The sequence below is a fragment of the Rhinoderma darwinii genome, chromosome 2 (genome assembly GCF_050947455.1).
Source record: "Rhinoderma darwinii isolate aRhiDar2 chromosome 2, aRhiDar2.hap1, whole genome shotgun sequence".
In the NCBI taxonomy this organism is placed as follows: Eukaryota; Metazoa; Chordata; class Amphibia; order Anura; family Rhinodermatidae; genus Rhinoderma; species Rhinoderma darwinii.
In genome coordinates, this window is record NC_134688.1 from 310468253 (window position 1) to 310495439 (window position 27187).

At 44.5% G+C, this 27187-nt stretch overlaps 1 protein-coding gene across 1 annotated transcript in view; it reads left to right on the forward strand.

Moving 5' to 3' along the window:
* The window catches only part of PKP1 (plakophilin 1), a 443197-nt gene that overhangs the window by 375689 nt on the left and 40321 nt on the right, over positions 1-27187 (forward strand). The window contains exons 10-11 of the mRNA XM_075850634.1: positions 14985-15138; positions 15245-15431. Of these exons, the coding sequence (XP_075706749.1) occupies positions 14985-15138; positions 15245-15431 (341 nt within the window). The remainder of the gene's footprint in view (positions 1-14984; positions 15139-15244; positions 15432-27187) is intronic.

The window sequence follows — 27187 nt, forward strand, 5'->3', positions numbered from 1 at the left end:
ACAGCATTTAGAAAGTTTTTTTAACCCATTAGGCATTTCACAGGAATTAAAGCAAAGTGGAGGTGAAATTTGCAAATTTAATTTTTGTTGCTGAATTTCAATTTTATTCCATTTTTTTCTTTAACACAGAAGGTTTTACCAGAGAAACACTACTAAATATGTATTGTCCAAATTCTGCAGTTTTTATAAATGTCCCACATGTGGCTCTAGTGTGCTCGTGGACTAAAACACAAGCCCCAGAAGCAAAGAAGCACCTAGTGCATTTTGGGGGTCTCTTTTTTATTAGAATATATTTTAGGCAGCATGCCAGGTTTGAAGAGGTGTTGAGGTGCCAAAAAAGTAGGAATACCCCAAAGGTGACCCCATTTTGGAAACTACACCCCTCAAGGAATTAATGTATGGTTGTTGTTACCATTTTGACTACACAGTTTTTTCACAGCACGTATTTGAATTGGGCTGTGAAATTTACATTTTTTTATTTTTTCCAATAAGATGTAATTTTTTATCAAAATTTCTTATTTTCACAAGAAATAAAATACCCATTTTGTTGCCCAATTTTGTTGCCCAATTTGTCCTGAGTGCGGCAATACCCCATTTGTGGTGATAAACTGCCGTTTGGGCCCATGGGAGGCCTCAGAAGGAACGGAGCACTATGTGTTCTTTGGAGTCCAGATTTTGCTGGATTGGTTTACGGGGGCCATATTGCATTTTCAGCGCCTCAGGGGTATTAAAGCAATGGAAACCCACCAGAAGTGACCCCATTTTGGAAACTACACCCCTCAAGGAATAAAATTATAGGTGTTGTGACCATTTAGACGCCACAATTTTTTCACAGAACTTATTTGAATTGGGCTGTGAATTAATTTTTTTTTATTTTTTTCCAATATTATATAGTTTTGGCTCAAAATTTCTTATTTTCACAAGAAATAAAGCACCCCATTTTTTTTGCCCAATTTGTCTTGAGTGCGGCATTACCCCATTTGTGGTTATAAACTGCCGTTTGGGCCCATGGGAGGACTCAGAAGGAAAGGAGCGCTATGTGTTCTTTGGAGTCCAGATTTTGCTGGATTGGTTTTTGGGTGCCATGTCGCATTTGCAGAGCCCCAGAGGTATCAAAGCAATGGAAACCCACCAGAAGTGACCCCATTTTGGAAACTACAGCCCTTATGGTATTGATCTAGAGGTGTAGTGAGCATTTTGTTCCCACAGGTATTGTCTAAAAGGTAATCTGCATCAGATGGTGCAGTGTGAGATTTGCAATTTTCTATATATGTATGCCATTTCAGTGTCCAATATATTGTGCTGAGCATGCGCCACCGGAGATATACACCCCATAAACTGTAATGTGGGTTCTCCTGGGTATGGCAATACCCTACAAGTGGCTGTTATCAGCTGCCAGGGCTCAGAAGGGAAAGATGAGGATGATAAGCTGTGCAGAGTGCGCCAGGTTAGATAAAAAATCTAAGGGATCTATGATAAATTTGAAAACACTCTTTCATACAGAGCCCTGCTTTTTCGGGACACGTGTCACATTGATATATTGTGTCCTTCCTTATCCCCCTCTTATAGCAGACTTTGCACCTCTTTTGACTTTTTCCCTTCTTGCCAGTTTGGGGAACTTCTCCTGGAAAGTGTTGCCCTGGTACGATGTGTGTGGCCTCGCTTCCAGACGTACTGGGTGTCCCATTCTTGGTCCCTAAAGATTAGGTTCTTGATAACCACCTCTTGAAATTCCAGGAAAGTTCCTCTTTGGCCTGTACATCAACGTAGCACATAGGCATTGTACAATGCCATCTGTATGATGTGCACGGCCAGCTTCTTATACCAAACCCTCGATTTCCGCATGGTGCTGTAGGGCTTCAGGACTTGATCTGACAAGTCCACCCATCCCATGTACCTATTGTAGTCCAGGATGCAGTCTGGTTTGGGGGTCTCAGTACTGGTGCCTCGTACAGGTACATGGGCACTGGTGTGGCCATGTATTGTTGTCAATACAAGGACATCTCTCTTGTCCTTGTACATAGTGTGAGGGTTTAGCATCAGGAGAGGTTGGTACAGCGGTTTCTTTGTAGCCAGAGACAGGGACACCATGCATTAAAAGTCATAACAGGGCTTTGCCTGTGTTTTTATTCTTGTCAAAGAAACAGCCTCTTGTACAACAAGGCAAAATACAAAATAAATCCTGCTCGTCTGAGCACTAACTAAACAAGATATTATCTAACTATACCAAGTGCCTTCCTACCAGGCACTGGACACAAAGTAACACAGGTCTTTACTCACATAGCATACAGGCTACTCCAGCCTTAGTAGTCTCCAGTCTGAGTCAGGGGTGAGACTCCCACACACTGTGTCTGCACCTTTTTATACACAGGCTACAGGTGCAGCTAATTGAGCAGCAGCCTTGTCCTACAAACAGAGATGGACTAGGGATTGGGGAACCCGCCCTGCTCTTCTCCAATCCAACTCCAGGCCCTTTTTTCCGGCTTTTCCTTAAGCCGAGATTGGAAAACTAGAGCTTTCTATTGCAAGAACTACTCATTCCCTGGAGCCTAGGATACATATGACAGGATTTTAGGGGCAATATACCTTCCCTCAATGACTTTACCAGTCACTGTCTCACAATAGTTACATAGTTACATAGTTTGTACGGTTGAAAAAAGACACATGTCCATCAAGTTCAACCAAGGGATGGGAAAGGGGAAGTGGGATGGGAAAGGGGAAGTAAAAAATTTCTACACATAGGAGTTAATATTTTTTTAAAGCCATCTACTGTCCCTGCTGTGACCAGCTCCTGCGGTAGGCTATTCCATAAATTCACCGTTCTCACAGTAAAGAAGGCTTGTCGCCTCTGCAGGTTGAACCTTTTTTTCTCCAGACGGAGGGAGTGCCCCCTTGTTTTTTGAGGGGGTTTTACATGGAACAGGATTTCACCATATTTTTTGTATGTGCCATTCATATATTTATATAAGTTAATCATGTCCCCCCTTAGTCGTCTTTTCTCAAGGCTAAATAGGTTTAGTTCTTTTAATCTTTCCTCATAACTTAGATTCTCCATGACCCTTATTAGCTTCGTTGCTCTTCTTTGTATTTTTTCCAACTCCAGGGCATCCTTTCTATGAACTGGAGCCCAGAACTGGACTGCATATTCTAGATGAGGCCTCACTAATGCTTTGTAAAGTGGTAATATTACATCCCTGTCCCGCGAGTCCATGCCTCTTTTGATACACGACAATATTTTGCTGGCCTTTGAAGCAGCTGATTGACACTGCATGCTGTTATTTAGTTTATGATTTACAAGTACACCCAGATCCTTCTCAACAAGTGACTCCCCCAGTGTAGCTCTCCCTAGGACATATGATGCATGCAGGTTGTTCGTACCCAGGTGCATAACTTTACATTTATCTACATTAAACTTCATTTGCCAAGTGGACGCCCAAACACTTAGTTTGTTTAAATCTGCCTGCAATTCACAAACATCTTCCATAGTCTGAACTATATTGCATAGCTTGGTGTCATCTGCAAAAATAGAAATAGTGCTATTAATCCCATCCTCTATATCATTAATAAATAAGTTGAATAATAGTGGTCCCAGCACTGAACCCTGGGGTACACCACTTATAACTGGGGACCATTCAGAGTAGGAATCATTGACCACAACTCTCTGGATACGGTCCTTGAGCCAATTCTCAATCCAATTACAAACTATACTTTCTAAACCTATAGTCCTTAATTTACCCATTAGATGTCTATGAGGGACAGTGTCAAATGCCTTTGCAAAGTCCAAAAACACTATATCCACAGCGGCCCCTCTGTCTAGGCTTCTGCTTACCTCTTCATAAAAACAAATCAGTTTGGTTTGACAGCTTCTGTGCTTTGTAAAACCGTGCTGGCTGTCACTTATAATACTATTTATTGTCACATAATTCTGTATATAGTCCCTCAATAGCCCCTCAAACATTTTCCCCACAATTGATGTTAAGCTTACTGGTCTGTAATTACGCGGCGAAGACCTAGAGCCCTTTTTGAAAATAGGCACCACATTTGCCCTGCGCCAGTCCCTTGGCACTATACCAGTCATGAGAGACTCTCTAAATATTATGAAGAGGGGGACAGAAATAACTGAACTAAGCTCCTTAAGAACTCTAGGGTGTAACCCATCTGGTCCCAGGGCCTTGTGTACATTTATTTTATTTAATTTAGCTTGCACCTGTAATGGCAGGGGGTAGGGAGACGGACAAGTGAGCCCTAATCTACACGCCACTCTGTCCCTGCCTACTTGCAACGACCCGCCCTAGGCGACGGGGTACAACTGGGCGGCGGTCCCTGCGCTCAGTAAGTGCACAACAAACACGACAAACATACAAGGAACACAAGCCAGGAAAAGGGGCCGTTGCCCACGGCAACACCGTAAGCAACCAGAGTGGTGAACGAGCAGAGTCAAGCCAGGAGTGTGCGAGGTACAAAACGAAAAGCAGAAGAGTAGTCGGTAAGCCAGGGTCTGTATGGAGCAGGATCAAAAATAGCAGGAGCTGTAGCTGGGCCAGGAAACCACAAGGAAAGAAACACAAGCAATAACAAGCACCGAGGGACAGGAAGTGCAGGCTTAAATAGACCGAGGGCGGGAACTAGCTGAGTCTGGCCAGGTTACGATAGGCTCTCCCACTCCTAAGCCTGCCAGCCTGAATGGTGGAAGCAGGAGTCAGTCTCAGGGATGTATTCTCAGGTGCTGACTGATTAGCTCTGGGAGTTAACCCCGAAGCTGTGCCTGACAGATCCTTTACAGTACCCCCCCTTTTATGAGGGGCCACCGGACCCTTTCTAAGTGGACCTGGCTTACTGGGGAAACGCAGGTGGAACCTCCTGACCAATACCCCAGCGTGAACATCCCGGGCGGGTACCCAAGTCCTCTCCTCGGGCCCGTATCCTCTCCAATGGACCAGGTACTGGAGGGAGCCTTGGACCATATTGCTGTCCACAATCCTGGCCACCTCGAATTCCACCCCCTCCGGGGTGAGGATGGGAACAGGAGGTCTCCTCGAGGGAGCCAAGGAAGGGGAGCAGCGTTTGAGGAGGGAGGCATGAAACACGTCGTGTATCCGAAAAGACGGGGGTAACTCCAGCCGGAAGGAGACAGGATTGAGGACCTCAATGACCTTATACGGCCCAATAAACCGGGGAGCAAACTTCTTGGACGGAACCTTGAGACGCAAGTTCCTAGACGACAACCACACCAGATCCCCGACCATAAACAGGGGGTTAGCAGAACGTTTTTTATCAGCCTGAGTTTTTTGTACGCTCTGGGACACCTCTAAGTTTTTCTGAACCTGGGCCCAGACTGTGCACAGTTCCCGATGAACGACCTCTACCTCAGGATTGTTGGAACTACCAGGTGAAACGGAGGAGAACCGTGGATTAAACCCAAAATTACAAAAAAAAGGAGAGACCCCTGACGAGTTACTGACCCGGTTATTAAGGGAAAATTCGGCGAGGGGAATGAAAGAGACCCAATCAAATTGACAGTCAGAGACAAAACACCTTAAGTATTGTTCTAGAGATTGATTAGTCCTCTCCGTTTGGCCATTGGTTTCAGGATGGAAGGCAGAGGAGAAGGACAGATCAATCCCCAACTTCATACAGAAGGCTCTCCAAAACAATGAAACAAATTGTACCCCTCTGTCCGAAACAATATTGACAGGGACCCCATGGAGACGCAGGATGTGTTTGACAAACGAGGTAGCCAACGTTTTGGCGTTGGGTAGTTTCTTGAGGGGCACAAAGTGGCACATCTTACTGAAGCGGTCCACCACCACCCACACCACCGACTTGCCTTGGGATGGAGGCAAATCGGTGATAAAATCCATGGAGATATGTGTCCAAGGTCTCTGGGGAATGGGCAACGAACGCAGTAAGCCCGCTGGTCGGGACCTGGGAGTCTTGGACCTAGCACAAACCTCACAAGCGGCGACGTAGGCCTTAACATCTTTAGGCAACCCAGGCCACCAATAATTTCTGGTAATGAGGTGTTTGGTACCCAGGATGCCTGGATGGCCAGATAGTGCGGAGTCATGATTTTCCCTAAGTACCCTTAGCCGAAATTGCAGGGGAACAAACAGCTTGTTCTCAGGAAGGTTCCCGGGAGCTGCACCTTGATCAGCAGCAATATCAGAGACTAAATCAGAATCGATCGAGGAAATGATTATACCTGGAGGCAAAATACAAGCAGGATCTTCCTCCGAAGGAGGGCTGGCCATGAAGCTACGCGACAGTGCATCAGCCTTAATATTTTTAGACCCAGCCCTATAGGTAACCAAAAAATTGAATCTGGTAAAAAATAACGCCCATCGAGCTTGTCTCGGGTTTAGCCTCCGGGCAGATTCTAGGAAAACCAGATTCTTGTGGTCGGTAAGGACCGTTACCTGGTGCCTAGCCCCCTCCAGGAAGTGGCGCCACTCTTCAAATGCCCATTTAATGGCTAAGAGTTCGCGGTTGCCAATATCATAGTTACTTTCAGTTGGCGAAAACTTCCTGGAGAAGTAGGCACAGGGGCGGAGATGGGTGAGGGACCTGGTACCCTGGGACAAGACAGCCCCCACTCCCACTTCAGATGCGTCAACGTCCACGATAAATGGCTCCATTTGGTTGGGCTGAACCAGCACCGGGGCCGAGACAATGCACTTCTTAAGGACCTCAAAAGCCTGGTCAGCCTCAGGAGGCCAGTGGAGGAGATCAGCACCTTTGCGAGTGAGGTCCGTAAGGGGCTTAGCGATGACCGAGAAGTTAGCAATAAATCTCCTGTAATAATTAGCGAACCCCAAAAAACACTGTAACGCCTTCAGGGAGGCAGGTTGGACCCATTCCGCCACAGCCTGAACCTTGGCGGGGTCCATGCGGAATTCATGAGGAGTGAGGATTTGACCCAAAAATGGAATCTCCTGTACCCCAAACACACATTTTTCGGTTTTGGCAAACAGTTTATTTTCCCAAAGGACCTGGAGCACCTTCCTGACATGCTCAATGTGGGAGGACCAGTCCTTGGAAAACACCAGTATGTCATCAAGGTACACTACCAGAAAAATCCCCAGGTAATTTCTGAAAATCTCATTTATGAAATTTTGGAAGACCGCAGGGGCATTACACAACCCAAAGGGCATGACGAGGTATTCGAAATGGCCTTCGGGCGTGTTAAACGCAGTCTTCCACTCATCCCCCTCTTTGATGCGAATAAGGTTATACGCCCCCCGTAGATCCAATTTAGAAAACCATTGGGCCCCCTGAACCTGATTAAAGAGATCAGGAATCAAAGGAAGGGGATACTGGTTCCTTACCGTGACCTTATTCAGGCTACGGTAGTCAATGCATGGCCTAAGACCACCATCCTTCTTCCCCACGAAGAAGAAGCCAGCACCTACCGGAGAAGAAGAGGGACGAATGTAACCCTTGGCCAGGGATTCCTGGATATACACTCTCATAGCAAAATCACACAGTGGTGCAGCCGCGTGTGCTGGCGTCTACTGTGAGGGAGATGCCAGCAAGAAGAGAGAGGCCTGCAGTTGTGGCCGTCGAGAGGTAAGGAGAGGCGATGGTACGCGACTGTGGCTTTTACACCCTGTTACTGGGGTACACCCTTCAAGCTTTATCAGCAGGTCCAACATGCCCACCTCACCCCACAGAAAACATTCATCCCCAGCATAGGTCACCGGTGAGATCCAAGGAACCAGATACCTCAGTTGAAAGGCCACAAAATGCAGAAATAAGTTGGGGAGGGCCATACCACCCAGGTCTTTAGGGCATTTCAACTGTCCCAAACTAGGTTTAATTCAGGACCCTGTCCAGAGAAAGTATACCAGCAAGACTATCCAGTGTTGCAAAAAAGGATCTTGGAATGGGCGTCCAGGTGTGTTGGAAGGTATACAAAAGTTAAAGGGGTTTTCCACGTTCTGACAACTGATGATCTGTGAGGGTCCGATACCTGGACCCCGCACCGGACGTACATGTCAGAAGCAGTTGGCTCCGGTCACGGAATAGCGGCCGAGCTGTAGTACTGCAGCTCTGCTCCTATTTAAGTGAATAGGGGCAGGCCTGCAGTTCTGCAGCATGGCTGCTATGCTATGTACGGAACCAACTGCTTCCGACTCTGTACATAGCTGTATGTGCCATAACATCTGGGGCCCACAGGCACCGATCATATACTGATGACCTATCGGTGGATAGGTCATCAGTTGTCAGAACATGGAAAACCCCTTTAAGATAACATCAACATCTTGACTAGGTGAACCCGTCCATCGAAAGATAGCGGTAGTCTACACCAGGTCGCAGTCTTGTCCCTAACCCTTCCAATAAGGGGAGTGATGTTAAGTCTTATAAAATCAGCAGGGGTGAGAGCAATCACAATACCTAAGTATTTGAATGTAGTAACCTGCAGGGGAAAGCCCCAAGCCGCTAGATCAGGATGTGCCCCATCCAAAAAATACACAACCGACTTCCCCCAATTGATATGGAGACCTGAATAGCGTCCAAACTCATCTATGATTGAGATGACTGCTGTTCATGTATCTTGTAGAAATAATATCAGATCATCAGTGTTTAATGCAAGCTTCAAGGCAGTCCCTCTGCAGGTGAGCCCACAAACCTCTCCAGACGATCTAAGGCAGATGGCCAGCATCTCAATGGCCAGTGCAAACCGCGCCGGGGGAAAGGGGGCAGCCCTGTCTAGTTCCCCTAAATATAGAGAAAAGGTGCTGAATAGACCCCCATTAATAAGTACATTGGCCATAGGCGATAGGTATAGGAGTCGTACCCATTTACAGAACACGCTTCCAAAACCAAACTTTTCCATGCATATTGTCATGATCTGTGGGTATGTGGACTCACTGGGCCGTACCGCCGTAGCAGGATAGCCGCTGTCCAACAGGAGACCAAGTCAATGTCAATAGTTCAAATAAGGGTACATGTGGTATTTCAGACAGTAGCGATAATAGGCTCGGATGGGACCTTGGCAACAGGCAGACACCAGGCGCGGTGTAACACAAAAGGCATAGTATACGGCACAACACAACTCCAACTCTCTATGGCAAAGGAACAAGGTAGCATGGGATACAGGATACAGATAGCAGGTACGGGAACACTGGGAACTGGAAAGCACTAAGGGTCCATTTGCTTAGACTAACACGGGTAAACACAACAACACTCAGGCAATGAGGGAAGGGGCAGGGCCCTTCTGGTAGTCCAGGGTGAGTATGGGCTAATTACATATTAAATTAATGTGCGCACGTTGTCCCTTTAGGCCAGGCACGAGCGTGCGTGCGCACCCTACGGGACACCGCACAATGAAGCGGAAGTGAGCGCTGGCGTCTCCTGAGGAGGAGATGTGGGCCAGCGCTCACAGTTCCATGGCTGCGGCAAGTGAGTAATCCCGACTACCCGTGGCCATGGGTGTTACACAAGCCCATAGAAGTTTCCATTCCAAAGAATCAAAAGCCTTGGCTGCGTCAAGGGAATGCAAGGCTCTGTCACCAACTGAATTGTGCACTATAGAGTTATGTATATGGACCTTCCTGAGATTGATAGAGGTAGACATAGTTGGCATAAAGCCCGTTTGATCGCAGTGTATTATTTCTAGGATAACCTTATTTAGCTGTAGGGCCAGGACTTTGGCCAAAATTTTCAATCAGTGTTAATAAGGGAGATCGGTCGATAGGACCTGCAGTCCCTACTATCTTTATCGGGTTCAGGGATAACCACTATCGTTGCCTCATACAGGGAGGGAGGAAGCCAACCCTTCAAAAACCCAGTATTATAGGTGGTAAGAAGCCGAGGTATGAGTATGTCTTTGTATCGTGGGTAGACATCCGTGGGAAGGCCATCAGGACCTGATGCCTTTTCGGAGGGAAATGGCCTGCGCAATCTTTTCTACAGTAAGAGGGGCATCCAGGGCCTCAATCTGTTCAGGTGTAAGGGAAGGACAAGCCAGGGGATTTAAATAGTATTTAATGGCATTGGGAGGTACACTAAGGGTTGAGGAATATAGAGTAGAATAAAATTGCCGAAATACATCCGATATGGCAGAGACTGAAGTGACAGTGTCACCATCAATGTTTTTAATGGATAGTATTGGCAGTGGAGCGCTGGAGGCGCTAGCCATATACACAAGAAGCTTACTGGATTGATTACCTAGTTACAAAATCTTTGCTTACAAAAAAGCTACCGGCGCTCAGCCTTCACATGCAAAAGTAAATTGTAGGACCCCTGTAGGCCCCTCCGGGTACTGAAAGTGGTAGGAGTAGGATCAGAGATTTAGCTCTGCCTCAAGCAATTTATCTGCTGCACACTCCTCCTACTCCTGTGTCTGCCTCTTAACAAATGAGATCGAGGAGCGGAGGCATCCCTTCAGGAATGCCTTCCTAAGTCAACAATTTGTCAGAAGGGGGGGATTAGTGGTAATTAGGGTTGTTAACTGGTCAGCAATTCCATTCGGTTCTGAGAACTGAGACAGCGAGAACGGATGAAATCTCCAGTTGCGAGTCCCATTGGAGGCAAATTAACGTCAATGGAGAGCAACATGGGGGAGTGGTCAGAAATTCCTGTATATCGGAAACACTAAGCATAGTACGAGCAGAAGATGTTATCAATACGGGAGATCGATGAGTGGGAGAGTAACAGGAATACAGAAAATCATGAGGATGAAGATGTCGCCAGGTGTCTCTCCAGCCCACTGCATCCAGCCACCCTCCCAGCATCGATTTCCCCCCCCCCCCCGAGCCGCCCCATCTCCTGTGCTCAAAGCGGTCTTTCTGTATGTCAGGTACCATGTTAAAGTCACCCGCACAAATCATCTGGTGTTCTGGATACGATAGAGAGAAGGCCAGAGCCTGGTTCAAAGCGGTCAGGTCAGCGGGATGTAGTCAAACAGCAGGAGTAACCGACATGTATTTACCGTGCAAGCTATAAATACATATCGCCCCTAAAGTGCTGCTGGGGGCCCATGCTGATTTTTTAGTGGCCCGTCTACTGGATGTTTATCAGGCACCATTGGACTCTGGAGAACTGCCCCATTCAATGAGGGAGGAAACAATAGTTGTACTGCCTAAGCCAGGTAAAAAAAGGAATCGCATAATTCCTACCGCCCCATCTCGCTCCTCTAGCCTGTCATTATAATTATGGCAAATGGCTTCTGGCTAGACTATTTAATACGGTTATACTGTCTTTAATACACTCAGACCAGACAGCCTTTATGCCTAGCAAAGCTACAGCCATTAATCTTCGCCGGCTGTCCACCAATTTGCAGTCCACTCATGAGGATGTTGCCACTCAGGTCATAGTTTCCCTGGACGCCGCTAAGGACTTTAAAGAGGCTCTGTCACCAGATTTTACAACCCCTATCTGCTATTGCAGCAGATAGGCGATGCAATGTAGATTACAGTAACGTTTTTATTTTTAAAAAACGAGCATTTTTGGCCAAGTTATGACCATTTTCGTATTTATGCAAATGAGGCTTGCAAAAGTCCAAGTGGGTGTGTTTAAAAGTAAAAGTCCAAGTGGGCGTGTATTATGTGCGTACATCGGGGCGTGTTTACTACTTTTACTAGCTGGGCGTTGTGACGAGAAGTCTCATCCACTTCTCTTCAGATAGGGGTTGCAAAATCTGGTGACAGAGCCTCTTTAACTCAATAGAATGGGAATTCCTTTTTGTAACCCTTGCGAAGTTTGAATTTGGACCCGAGTTTATAAAATGGGTTAAACTATTATTTTCTGCTCCATCCTCACGGTTGGCAGTAAATGGTTGGACTTCAGGCTCTTTCTCTTACAGACTGATTATAGGGAAAAAAAGGCAGTTTTTGGTTTTTTAACTTACGTAGTGTAATGTATTACAGCTGTCAGTGTGACACTGACAGGAAGCCCTTCAGGACCTGCCGGAGGTGGGTCCTCATGGGCTTCTGTACATTGCAGACCCGGTGACCATAGCCAGGCCTCCAACCATCGGCACCGCCCACGTTCGCCTTGTGGGGGGTGCCGGTCTTCTTCAAACCCCTTTAATGTGGCGATCGCCACATTTAAGGGGTTAATTGCCAAAATCACCGGCCATTCACCACTGGTTGGCAACAGGGGAGTGTCAGCTGTCGGGGACAGCTGATCTCCCAGTTCCCAGACACTGTCCGTTACGACAGTACTCACCGGGATCTTCTCAGTAACTGTACGTCCTGGTGCAGGAAGTAACCCCTCGCCAGGACATACAGTTGCGTACTCGTGCAGGTAGTTAAATGAAGTGCTTTTGCCCTCAGAGCCTGTATTTGTTGTTTACAGTATAGGTAAAATGCGTATTGTGGTCACTGCTACCAAGGTATTCACAAACATGCAATTTCATGGCATTGCCAACAAGCTCTGCATTGTTAGAAATTACGAGATCCAACAGTGCATCACCTCTTGTTGTCTCTACCACAAACTTACCACATTAGAGGGTTTCTAGAATGTCAGCATAAAAACCCCAGACCAATCTGCGGGCAGCAAGTTATAGAGCAGGGGGAAAAGAAACTGAATCTTTTCCCACAAAAGTACATGTCAATCTACTCAACTTCCCCAGCTCTATAACATGATGCCTGCAGATAGAACCACATTTTCAATATGACGCCTTCCCGAGATCCACCGTATATACAGTGGATATAAAAAGTCTACACACCCCTGTTAAAATGCCAGATTTTTGTCATGTTACAAAGTCAGTACAAGATGATTCATTTCAGAAATGTTTCCACCTTTAATGTCACCTATAATCTATACAATTCCATTGAAAAACAAACTAAAATCTTTTAGGATGGAAAAATTAAAATTAAAAATAATGTGGTTGCATAAATATGCACACCCTTAAACGAATACTTTGTTGAATTACCTTTTGACTTTATGACAGCATTCCGTCTTTTTGGGTAGAAGTCTATCAGTATGGCACATCTTGACTTTGCAATTGTTGCCCACTCTTCCTTGCTAAAGCGCCCCAAATCTGTGAAATTGCGAGGGTATCTCCTGTGTACAGCCCTCTTCAGGTCACCCCACAGATTTTCATTGGGATTCAGGTCTGGGCTGTGGCTGGGCCATTCCTAAACTTTGATCTTCTTCTGGTAAAGCCATTGTTTTGTTGATTTGGAGGTATGCTTTGGGTGGTTGTCCTGCTGAAAGGTGAAATTCCTCTTCATCTTCATCTTTTTAGCAGAGGCCTGCAGTTTTGTGCCAATATTGACTGATATTTGGAATTGTTCATAATTCCCTCCACCTTGACTAAAGCCCAAGTTCCAGCTGCAGTAAAACCTCCCCAAAGCATAATACTTCCTCCACCATTCTTCACTGTGAGTATGGTTTTCTTTTGGTGGTGTGCAGTGTTGGCTTTGCGACACACATACCTTTTGGAATTATGGCCAAAAAGTTCAACCTTGGTCAAACCATCACGTTTTCCCAATGCTTTTAGCAGACTTGATGTAGGTCTTTGCAAAACATAGCCTGGTTTGGATGTTTCTTCTTTCTTAGAAAAGGCCACATTGCCACCCTACCCCACAGCCCAGAAATATGAAGAATACGGGAGATTGTTGTCACATACACTACACAACCAGTACCTGCCAGAAAGTCCGGCAGCACCTTTAATGTTGCTGTAGGCCTCTTGGTAGCCTCCCGGACAAATTTTCATCTTGTCTTTTCATCAAGTTTTGAGGGACGTCCAGCTCTTGTTAATATCACTGTTGTGCCAAATGTAATCCACTTCTTGATTACCAGCTTGACTGTGTTCCATGATATAACTAATGCCGTGGAAATTCTTTGGTACCCTTCTCCTGACTGATGCCTTTCAAAAATCAGATCCCTTTGATGTGTTGTAAGCTCTTTACGGACCATGGCTTTTGCTGTCACATGCAACAAAGCAAATGTCAGCTAAATCCTAATAGAACAGCTGAACTTTATATGGGGTTACTTAGAATCACTTTAAATAATGGCAGCTGTGTACTGACTACTATTTAACATGAGTTTGAATGTGATTGGCTAATTCTGAACACAACCACATCCCCAATTATAATAGAGTGTTCACACTTATGCAACCACATTATTTTTATTTTTCCCCTCCAAATTATTTTAGTTCGTTTTTGTCAATGGAATTGTACAGATTATGGGTCACATTAAAGGTGGAAAAATCTTGTACTGACTTTGTAACATAACAAAAACTGGCATTTTATTAGGGGTGTGTAGACTTTTTTATATCCACTGTATATGACGGAGGCCGGGCAGGAGATTATAATTCGAGCATTTTGGCTGTAGGTTACATCCGACCCTTCAATGCAATGATTGACTGCGGCATCTAAGCCATTAGAAATAGGGGGGCGGCCCACTCTGAAATCCCATCGCCCCCTGCCATCTTTGTGCTCCTATTAAAGGGGGAGGTGATAAATATCTGATCAGTGGGGATCCGACTGCTGGGACCCCCCTCCTATCATGAGAACATGACTACCTTGCCATCGCTGTGAGCCCCGTATCAGAGGAGCGGTATTGCGCATGCTCGCCCTCCATTCATTTCTATGGGACTTCCTCCTACTGGTTAATTGGATTCCTATACAAGTGCCCCTAGTGTGTTTGTGTCTTGTACAGTGCTGTGGAATGGTTGGTGCTATATAAGTTACAGGAAATAAATAATGTTAATAGTAAATAGTAAATATAATAAATGTTTGGCCTCCTTATTTTCTCAATTATTCTCTTGCAGAAGAACTGACTCATTACACAGCACCCATTCAAATGAATGAATGACCGTGTAATATTTGGTTGAAGTCCGCAATAGCGGGCTGTGACTTAGAGAGGGGAGCTAGTAGAGGAACCCACCACTTTTAGGGCATATAGTAAAGGTATTATTCCACTGATGGGATTTAATTTGAATGTTACTTGTCGGTCGGAAAAATAGACTGCAATCAGCCCAAAATTTGAATATTTATTGGAGTATAGTGATAGTTTGTGTTTCTTTCTAGATGTCCAGTGGAATGAGTCAAATCATTGGACTAAAAGAAAATGGACTTCCCCAAATAACACGCTTGCTTCAATCTGGAAACTCTGATGTGGTAAAAACAGGAACTTCACTTCTTAGCAATATGTCTCGTCATCCATTTCTTCACAGGAGCATGGGTAGGATGGTATTTTTTGTTTTATTAACTCCATAATCATTTTTTAAATCATTTTAATTATTAAATATATAATTCTTTTAATTTTATTAATTTATTTTTAATTGCAGGTACACAGGTGCTTCCGGATGTTTCCCGACTTTTGTCACAAACATCTGGAAATTCAACAAACTCAGAAGATATTCAGTCTTCTGCATGTTATACAATGCGAAATCTTATAATGGCCCAGCCACAACTGGCAAAGCAGAGCCTTTCTGGCAACTTGCTCGGAAATTTGGTCAACATGTGCAAGAATGGGTAAATCTAACGCTCTTAATTTTTCAATGTTATATTTACTTATACACATTAAATAGATTTTTGCTAATTTGTTCCAATCGCATTGCATAAGGAACTGCTGAAGTTAACCCTTTAAGTTATACTGTATACACCGATCAGCCATACACCTATTTAATATTGTGATGGTCCCCCCTGTGCAGATAGCTGTTGAGGCATGGACTCCACAAGACCTCTAAAGTTGTCCTGTGGTATTTGTCACCACAACATTAGTAGCAGGTCCTTTAATAAGTCCTATAAGTCACGATCCATGCATAGGACTTGCGTAGGTGGTACTTGTAAAAGTAGCATCCACATAAATGCCAGGACCTAGCAGAACATTGCCCAGAGCATCACACTGCCTTCGCCAGCTTGCCAGAAGCAGCACTTAAGTAAAAAAGAATTTAAAGAGGCTCTGTCACCAGATTTTGCAACCCCTATCTGCTATTGCAGCAGATAGGCGCTGCAATGTAGATTACAGTAACGTTTTTATTTTTAAAAAACGAACATTTTTGGCCAAGTTATGACCATTTTTGTAGTTATGCAAATGAGGCTTGCAAAAGTCCAAGTGGGTGTGTTTAAAAGTAAAAGTCCAAGTGGGCGTGTATTATGTGCGTACATCGGGGCGTTTTTAATACTTTTACTAGCTGGGCGCTCTGACGAGAAGTATCATCCACTTCTCTTCAGAACGCCCAGCTTCTGCCAGATCACGCTGTGACGTCACTCACAGGTCCTGCATCGTGTCAGACGAGCGAGTACACATCGGCACCAGAGGCTTCAGTTGATTCTGCAGCAGCATCGGCGTTTGCAGGTAAGTCGATGTAGCTACTTACCTGCAAACGCTGATGCTGCTGCAGAATCAACTGTAGCCTCTGGTGCCGATGTGTCCTCGCTCATCTGACACGATGCAGGACCTGTGAGTGACGTCACAGCGTGATCTGGCAGAAGCTGGGCGTTCTGAAGAGAAGTGGATGATACTTCTCATCAGAACGCCCAGCTAGTAAAAGTATTAAAAACGCCCCGATGTACGCACATAATACACGCCCACTTGAACTTTTACTTTTAAACACACCCACTTGGACTTCTGCAAGCCTCATTTGCATAACTACAAAAATGGTCACAACTTGGCCAAAAATGCTCGTTTTTTAAAAATAAAAACGTTACTGTAATCTACATTGCAGCGCCTATCTGCTGCAATAGCAGATAGGGGTTGCAAAATCTGGTGACAGAGCCTCTTTAATCACCACAACAAACAGCAGCAACGTTTCACTCTTTGAAAGCTTGACTTTGACAAGGGATAAATTGTGATGGTTAAATGACCGGGTCAGAGCATCTTCAAAACAGTAAGTCTAGCGGGGCGTTCCTGGTATGCAGTGGTTAGTACCAGGATGCCTTATGGAAAGTTCTGCTTCCCCACCATCTTTTACTACATTACATGGGGAGAAGGTCGCTCCCTTGAACCTCTGCATGAACCGCAAGGTTTTTCTTCCAAGCCACAGTGCTGCTCCTCACAAATTGCTATTATATATATATATATATATATATATATATATATATATATACTAGCTGTGCCCACGACTTTGTACGCGCAGACCACTGAAAAACGTACCGATGCCGTTTTTTTATAAGTATACTCCTAGCCTTGGACCATACTCATAACAAAGTGAAAAAAAACAAAGACAATAAACAAACTTCAATTAAAAATAGTTTTCTTTCAGTAGTCAGGTTCACTACGACAACTCTTCCCTGTGAACAATGTTGGCAGTAGAACCACCAGGGATGTGTGCATAAAGATTGGTGGAGTTGCTAACATGGGAGAGAGCCACATAGAGCTGGTCGTGCGGTAAGCAGCTGGCGCTGAGGTCCACGCCCGCAACGCGCAGCGTTTTGCCCTGCGCTTTGTTGATGGTCATAGTGTAACATAAGCTGACCGGAAACTGCACACGTTTTAAAACTGAAGGGAAAATTATTTGGAATGAGGGGGATTCGGGGTATAAAAACGCTATCATCTGCACCGCATCCTGTTAAACTCTCAGCTTCTATCATGTTTTGTTGTAGATTTGTGATTTTTAGTCGGGTGCCGTTACATAGTTTTGGTGGGCTTAAATTTCTAAGGAGAATTATGGGGACGCCGACTTTTAAATGAATTTTGTGTGACGGAAGACCGAGGGTGCTTAGGGAATTTAAAAATTCCACCGGATAGTTGGTAGCGTCTTCTTGTTCAATGACTCTGTTGATAGACATATATTCTGCACTTTCCCCATGAACACACATCAATATTTCAGCGTTTATTGCTGCTGCCTGGTCGTTGCGAGGGGTCAAAATAGCTCTTTCACATAGCCAAGAGTTTTCATGATTTGTTATTTGCGTTGGGTCACCATACACAAAAGAAATAAGATCTTGCAGCGATGGAGCAGTACAACATAAATTATCAGGCAAAATAACTTTCCCTTCTTGCGGATACGTGCCGTCACCAATTTTTAGTAATAAATCTAAAAACTCTTGTGCATTTGGGTTGCCTCCAGTTCGTGCCCGAAAATATTTATTGTTAAATGCATCGGTATAACGTTGGGCCACAGACTTGAGCTCTTTAGGCAGGCTCTAATTTCATCTGCCCTCATTTCTCGTGGTAAGACTGGCAAACTTTGCCTAAAATCGCCACAGAAAAGCATTGTCATACCATCCATGGGCCAGTTATTTTGTCTGATATCTCGCAAGGTTCTATCTACCGTTTCTACCGCTTTACGGTTTGACATGGTGCACTTGTCCCAAATTACTATAACGTCTATGTCCGAGGGCCGTCGTTCAGACTTACCCTCTGACGGCCCCAGCCATGGACATCTGTGTTCTCGTCGACATCTCCCTCCAGGGAGACGCCGGCACTCACTTCTGGGTTCTGGGACTGTTGCCCGCAGGGCGCGCGCGCCCGGCCTTAAAGGGCCAGTATGCGTCTAGCTGTCATTACTCAATAATTAGCCCAGAATGCTGCTGGACTATAAAAAGGGCTTGAATAAGCGTTGTTGTATACCTAAAGTTTGTCTTGCAAATGGTCTCCCAGTGTTTTCCAGATCCGAGTGTTACCCATTCCTGCTGCCTGTACCCTGTATCCCGTGCTATCGTATCTACAGTGAGAGTCAAGTCATGTCTTCCGTTGCATCTACTAGCCATCTGCAGTCTACATTGCCAACTGTCTACATTGCCTCTTCTGGACTATAGACATTGTTTTTTACCTAGTTGGCCAGCTGGTATCCCACCATGTAGTATGGTCCAGTGGGTCCACACCTCTTTGCCATGACAATTACTAAGCAGCAATCGCGTAGAACCCTTGCTTTGTCGTTTTTTCTAGAAACATTACAGACTGGGCTTTCCGTAAGATATAAGTCAATCGGGATCTCCGGGCAACAATGTGGCTGCTATGCCCGATAAAGCGACAGCAAGAGTAATTTTGCTTTGATTGCGTATTTGGGCCAAGATGACTTTGGTGAGAAATGTTTTTCCCGTCCCACTGGGTGCATCTAAAAACAGGATTTCTCCAAAAGTACCATCTACGCAATGACACACGTGATCGAATATCATACGCTGTTCTGCTGTCTGGCCGAAACATTGCATAACGGTGTCTCGATTCTGTTCCGCTGGTTTATTTCTGCCGTGTACTCCCTGTTAATGCGTACCCCGTCTAAAGCTGGTGCGGGCATACCATATTGAGAGACAGGATTACCCCTATAGATGTAACTATGTCTTGGATAGCCAGCAAACATCGATTCATATTACTTTCACGCAACCTGTCGTTCAGTTCATCATTATTGTTTATTTGTGCATTATTAAAAAGTCTTCAACTCATTTTTCCAGTTTTTTGTGCCACAACTGTGCAGCATCTGCAAGTCCACAAAAAAACAGCAAAATGGGAAACAAATTATGCAAGCGATGAGGACTATCGCTGATGCATGCTTCGGCCAAAGCGCCATCTCACTGCTGATAACCATCTAGCAAGTGACACACTCGGCAAGCAGCCTTGTAAGTAGGATATTCAATATCGTCAACCTTTCTCAATTTGGCAAAGAAGTAGGTCCTCGCACTGTATGTAGAAGTAAGCGTAAGTAATAGCAGTCGGAGTTGTTTGGATGCACCGTATAGACTCATCCAATGACATGTTCTTTTAAAATGCCGGGCTCGCCATTCACAGCTGTCCCACGTCTTTTACCGTTGCAAACACCTTGCTGCTTATTATAAGTATAATATGACGGAACTTCATTATATAACAGTGTTTTTGAAAAATCATCTTTTTCACAAAATTGAAAATATGCCAGCAAAGTGGTTTGTCTCGGATTTTTTAACTGCTCTGCCACATTTTCAGGGTTGAAATACACCCGTTGCCCGCCTTCAAGTGAACATCAAGATGCTTCACTGGCGGATGTCTCTCGTGAATGTGGAAACTCAAAATGCGCCACACCGCCTCAGAAGAGCTTATATATCGGCCAGATTGGAACCTCGTGACTTCGTCGTATTCATTATTATTTCTCAACGCAAACGTGGCCTGGTCACTACCCTTGTTCACGTATTTACATATATATTTGATGACTTCGACGCTGTTACATATTTCGACGTTGATGTGAGCTTGAAATGTTCTTGATAACACCGGTGAATAGGGTACAATCCATCGATTATCCAAAACAATTTATTGAACATGTAACCTGACTGTAGCTGTGAAACCACCTTGTAGATACAACGGATACCCGTTTTCCCCCGACATCGTTTGCTCTAATAGCGCTCTAGGGTATCTTTTAGAGCAGTGACCCTCCTGCATGCAAGGAGAGTGTAATGATGGGGGTAGGGAAACGGACAAGTGAGCCCTAATCTACCCACCACTCTGTCCCTGCCTACTTGCAACGACCCGCCCTAGGCGACGGGGTACAACTGGGCGGCGGTCCCTACGCTCAGTAAGTGCACGAGACAAACAGACAAGGGTACACAAAGCTAAGGGAAATGGGGCAGTTGCCCACGGCAACACCGTGAGCAACAAGAGTGGTGAACGAGCCGAGTCAAACCAGGAGTGCACGAGGTACCAAACGCAGAGCAGGAGAGTAGTCAGTAATCCAGGGTCAGTATGGAGCAGGATCAAATAGTAGAAGCTGTAGCTGGGCCAGGAAACCACACGAGAAGAATCACAAGCAAAGGAGGAACAGGAAAGGCAGGTATAAATAGACAGAAGGCGGGAGCTAGCTCCGTCTAGCCAGGCTGCGATAGGCTCTCCCACTCCTAAGCCTGCCATCCTGAGTGGTGGAAGATGGAGTCAGTCTCAGAGACATAGACTCAGGTGCAGACTGATTACCTATGGGCGTATACACAGAAGTTGTGCCTGGCAGATCCTTTACAGAGAGTTTCTATTTAAAGCGCCGCATGGCCCATGAAGCATGTGCGTCTTTACAATCTCGTGCAATATCGGATCCTCTTTCCGGTCAGGAAATTCAGCACTTAGGACCATGTCAACAGCATAGTGACAATTTTTTTCTTGCAGGCACAGGAGAATGTGGGCGTGTGGCAAGCCACGCTTTTGCCACTCAACGCTGTACATGAAATGAATACCTGAACCGAAAACTTTTTGGTTTGTGATGAGGTCGATCATCAACTTTAGTTTTAAGTGGAAAACTCTGGCTATAATATCATGCCTATCATAAGACGCCTGTCCTGCGAGAAGTTCTGGGGAAATTTCGTACCACTTTGGATTGGTTGTGAACGTTATGATAAGGTCAGGCTGGCCGTATTTTCGGACGTAGCAGAAAGCATTGTGTGTACGTTCATGCATGTAACGGGGACCACCGGTAAAACTGGATGGCAGGATAACTAATCGCCCAACGTTTTCCACATTATTATCTTGTTGCATGGCTTCTCACAGATGCATGTAATCTTCAGCGCGTAAACGTGTCTGGTTAGTGCGTATGTACACTAAACGCTCCGTCTCTATTTTCGCATACATGTCCACAATAAATAGGTTGAACAAGAAGACCCCACCAAACAATACACAGTATAACTTGTCCATATCATCAATAGTTTCAATGCTGTGTCAAACTGTTTAATGGACCTTATACCGGACAATTCCAGAATGGGTACATTTCACATGTTACCTAAAATACATAAAGAAGGCAATCCAGGGAGACCAATCATTTCAGGTGTTGGGACTCTAACTGACAATATTTCTGGCTGGGTGGAAAAATCTTCTAAAGCCCTTGGTGAGGTACACACCCAGTTATGTCCAGGACACCACATACGTCCTCTGCAAACTCTCAGCCCTAGGTCCACTACCAGAGGGAACAATATTGGCAACTATGGATGTGGAGACTCTGTATTCTAACATCCCCCCATGAGGATGGCATAGCCGCATGCCAACACTTTCTTCAAAAGAACAATCTACCGACAGTACCAGCTCTACAACTCACATCAGGTTCGTACTCCATCACAATTATTTATTTGACAAAGACATATATCTGCAATGTACGGGAAGCGCTATGGGTAGAAAAATGTCACCACAATATGCTAACCTGTTCATGGCCAAACTAGAGGGAGAGTTTTTATCAACCTGCGCAACTAAACCTCTGGCATATTTCCGGTACATTGACGACCTGCTGATAATCTGGACAGGCTCTAAACATGAACTGCTTTCTTTCCATAAAAACTTCATCAAGCTCACTCTCAACTACTCTACATCTCAAATACATTTCCCGGACATGACCATATACATGAGAAGTAATACAATACAAACAACAATCTACCATAAACCTACAGGCCATCCATCATATCTGAGATGGAACAGCTTTTATCCGAGACACATAAAGAAATCCATGATATACAGTCAGGCTCTGCGGTACATACGGATCTGTTCAGACAATGAAGACAGAAACAACACCTGCTATCACTGAGGAATACATTCCTACAACAGGGATACCATCCAAGGATTATAGATGATCAGATCTACAGAGCAACAAGAATTCCAAGAAGCAATCTTCTGGAGTACAAAAAGAAGGAAGACAACAGCAGGGTGCCCCTAGTGGTCCTATACAACCCACAAATGAACATCTTGAGGAAAATTGCTGCTGATCTCCAACCTATATTTAACACAGACAATAAACTGAAGGAAATATTCCCAGATTTACCACCAAACCTAAGGAATCTCCTAGTCAGAAGTGCCCTCTCATCACCATCAGAGACTGGCACTTTTCCTTGCAACAATAGAAAATGCAAGACCTGTACCAACATCTTGTCATCAAACACCACCCACATACCAAACACGCAACAGGACTATAAAATCACTGGCACATTCTCCTGTACATCCTCCAATATAGTGTACATGATACTGTGTACAAGGTGCATAGATAAAGGAATCTACATTAGTGAAACAATGCAAAAATTACAAATCAGGATGAATCTTCACAGACATACAATAATATGCAATGTTAAATACTTCTGTGTCAAAAAAGACAAAAGTATAGTAGGTATGATACCTTTATTGGCTAACCATAAAAGTTCTATACGCAAGCTTTCAGAGCCAATAAAGGTATCATACCTACTATACTTTTTGTCTTTTTTGACACAGAAGTATTTAACATTTCATATTATTTATGGCTATCACGGTACTACACTATTTTTACTAGACATACAATAAAAAAAACAGCTGGATACACCAGTGGGAAAACACTTCTCTGGACCAGATCACAGTTTGGCAGATTTAAAGGTCCTAATACTGAGGGGTCATTTTGAAAACAACAGAGAGAGAAAAATTTGTGAATTCAAGCTGATGATAAAATTCCAGTGATTGACACAAGGCCTCAATCTAACACCTGGATTTATGAGCCACTACATGGACACACATTACATCCCACATCAGACTGACTCCAGATGCCTTATCTCCTAAGTCATCACCCCTATAACCTCAGTTTTATTGCCTCAGCTTATCTTAACCCCTTAAAGCTCAGCAACGTACTATTCCGTCATGCTGACCGCCCCGTTCGCACTCATTGACGGAATAGTACGTCGCGGGATTAACGGCCATTTTGGCCGTTTTCCCGACACATGCAGGAGCTGTGACAGCTGCTGTCTCGTACAGCAGGTTGCCGCAGCTCCTACAGTGGGGATCGATCAGTGTGTCCCCGCTGATTAACCCCTTAAAAGCCGTGTTCAATAGCGATCGCGGCTTTTTAGGGGTTAAGCTACTATCGCCGGCCTGCTACACAATAGTGGCCGGCGATGGTGACTATGGCAACCGGGCACCTAGCAATGGCGTCCGGCTATGCCATCGACGGAAACCTAGTGGGTCCTGACAAAGGACCCACTATGCTTGCTGTCAGTGTGTTGATGACCGCTCTAATACACTGCACTACGCATGTAGTGCAGTGTATTAGAATTGCGATCAGGGCCTCCTGCTCTCAAGTCCCCTAGTGGGACAAAGTAATTTAGTTAAAAAACAGTAAAAAAATGATGTGTAAAAATAAGAAAATGTAAGTTTTAAAAGTGATAAAAGTAAAAATCCTCCTTTTTCCCTTATCAGTCCTTTATTATTAATAAAAATATATAAACAAACAAACTTTACATAATTGGTATCACCGCGTCCGTAGGCCTGAACTACAAAATTATTTCATTATTTATCCCACACGGTGAACACCGCAAAAGAAAATAATAATAAACCGTACCAGAATCACAATTGTTTGGTCACTTCACCTCCCAAAAAATTGAATAAAAAGAGATCAAAAAGTCGCATGTACCTAAAAATGCGACTAATCGAAACTACAGTTTGTTACGCAAAAAATAAGTCCTCGCACGGCTTTATTGATGGAAAAATAAAAAAGTTCTGGCTCTTAGAATATGGTAACACAAAAATTAATGATTTTTTACAAAACGTAATTTATTGTGCAAACACCATAAGACATAAAAAAAAACTATAAACATAGGTATCGCCGTAATCGTGTCGCCAAGCAGAATAAAGTGAATGTCATTTATAGCGCACGATGAACGCTGTAAAAAAAATAGAATAAAAAAACAATAGTCGAATTGCTGTTTTTTTGTCACCACGCCACTTAAAGATAGAATAAAAACTGATCAAATAGCCGCATGCACCCCATGAAAACTACAATGAATTCCTCAAGGTGTCTAGTTTCCAAAATGGGGTCACCTTTGTGGGGTTTCCACTGACATGGTGCCTAATAAAAAGGAGGCCTCAAAATCCGCTAGGTGCACCTTTGCTTCGGAGGCTGGTGCTTCAGTCCATTAGTGCACTAGGGCCACATGTGGGATATTTCTCAAAACTGCAGAATCTGGGCAATAAGTATTGAGTTGCGTTTCTCTGGTAAAACCTTTTGTGTTATAGAAATTCCCGTGAAACACCTTAAGGGTTCATAAACTTTCCAAATGCTGTTGTGAATACTTTGAGGGGTCTAGTTTCTAAAATGGGGTGTTTCATAGGGGTGTCTAATATATAGGCCCCTCAAAGCAACTTCAGAACTGAACTGGAACCTAAAAAAAATAAATTAGGCAATACTTCGCTTCTTACATTATACTGATAATGAGCAGTGCCCACCTTGAGATGGCCCTAATTTTGACCGTTTGTATAAACGGAGACCCCCATTAGACCGTTTCAGTGGCCGGTTTTCCCAAGCATACACCCCCGAGAAGTGTATTTCTATTGATGAGTCCTTGGTAGATTTTAAAGGGAGGCTTCAATTCCGCCAGTACCTGCCGAATAAGAGGGCAAGGTATGGTGTGAAGATGTATAAGCTGTGCGAGAGTGCATTAGGGTATACCTACAAATTTAGGATATATAGGGAAGGACACCAGTATTCAGCCCCCACATGCCCCCCCCCCTTACTGGGAGTTAATGCAAAAATTGTGTGGGATTTGGTGCACCCACTGCTGGACCAGGGTTACCACTCCTACCTGGATAATTTTTATACCAGCGTCCCACTCTTAAAGTGCCTCGCTTCCAGAAGACCTGCGGCATGCGGCACTGCTAGAAGGAATCTGAGAGACCTCCCGAAGACACTGCTTGGGCAAACACTCAGAAGGGGTGAGAGCAGGGCACAATCTAGCAGCAACATATTGTGTGTCAAGTACAAGGACAAGAGAGATGTCCTTGTATTGACAACAATACATGGCCACCCCAGTACCCATGTACCTGTACGAGGCACCAGTACTGAGACCCCCAAACCAGACTGCATCCTGGACTACAATAGGTACATGGGAGGGGTGGACTTGTCAGATCAAGTCCTGAAACCCTACAGCGCCATGCGGTGTGGTATAAGAAGCTGGCTGTGTACATCATTATCAAGAACCTAATCTTTAGGGACCAAGAAGGGGGCACCCAGTACTTCTGGAAGCGAGGCCACACGCATCGTACCAGGGCAACACTTTCCAGAAGAAGTTCCCCAAACTTGCAAGAAGGGAAAAAGTCAAAAGAGGTGCATAGTCTGCTATAAGAGGGGGATAAGGGAGGACACAATATATCAATGTGGCATGTGTCCCGAAAAACCAGGGCTCTGTATGAAAGTGTTTTAAAATTTTCCATACATCCCTTAGATTTTTAATATACCCTGACACACTCCGCACAGCTTATCCCCCTCATCTTTCCCTTCTGAGCCCTGTTGTGTGCCCACACAGCTGATAACAGCCACATGTAGGGTATTGCCGTACCCAGGAGAACCCACATTACAGTTTATGGGGTGTATATCTCTTGTGGCGCATGCTGGGCACAATATATTGGACACTGAAATGGCATAGATATATAGAAAATTGCAAATCCCTCACTGCACCATCTGCTGCGCATTACCTTTTACACAATACCTGTGGGGTCAAAATGCTCACTACACCTCTAGATGAATGTCTTAAGGGGTGTAGTTTTTAAAATGGGGTCACTTCTCAGGGGCTTCTGCATACATGACTTAGCACCAGAAAAGCTCCAGTAGGCCAAATGGTGGTCCTTTTCTTCTGAACCCTCCCATGGGCCCAAACGGCAGTTTATCACAACAACTGGGGTATTGCCGCACTCAGGACAAATTGGGCAACAAAATGGGGTATTTTGTTCCCTGTGAAAATAATAAATTTTGATAAAAAATTACATCTTATTTGAAAAAATTAATTTTTTTTAATTTGACAGCCCAATCCAAATACGACCTGTGAAAAAACTGTGCAGTCAAAATGGTAAGAACACCCATAAATCAATTCCTTGAGGGGTGTAGTTTCCAAAATGGGGTCACTTCTGGTGGGTTTCCATTGCTTTGATACCTCTGGGGCTCTGTAAATGCGACATGGCACCCGAAAACCAATCCAGCAAAATCTGGACTCCAACAAACACGTAGTGCTCCTATCCTTCTGAGCCCTCCCATGGGCCCAAATGGCAGTTTATCGCCACAAATGGGGTATTGCCGCACTCAGGACAAATTGGGCAACAAATTGGGGTATTTTATTTCTTGTGAAAATAAGAAATTTTATCAATAATGACGTCTTATTGGAAAAAATAAATTTTATTAAATTTCACAGCCCAATTCAAATACGTGCTGTGAAAAAACAGTGTGGTCAAAATGGTAACAACAATGATACCTGAATTCCTTGAGGGGTGTAGTTTCCAAAATGGGGTCACTTTTGGGGGATTCCTACTGTTTTGGCACCAACACCTCTTCAAACCTGGCTTGCTGCCTTAACCCCTTCCCTCTTTGGCGGCTTTTGACCTTCCTGACAGAGCCTCATTTTTCAAATCTGAC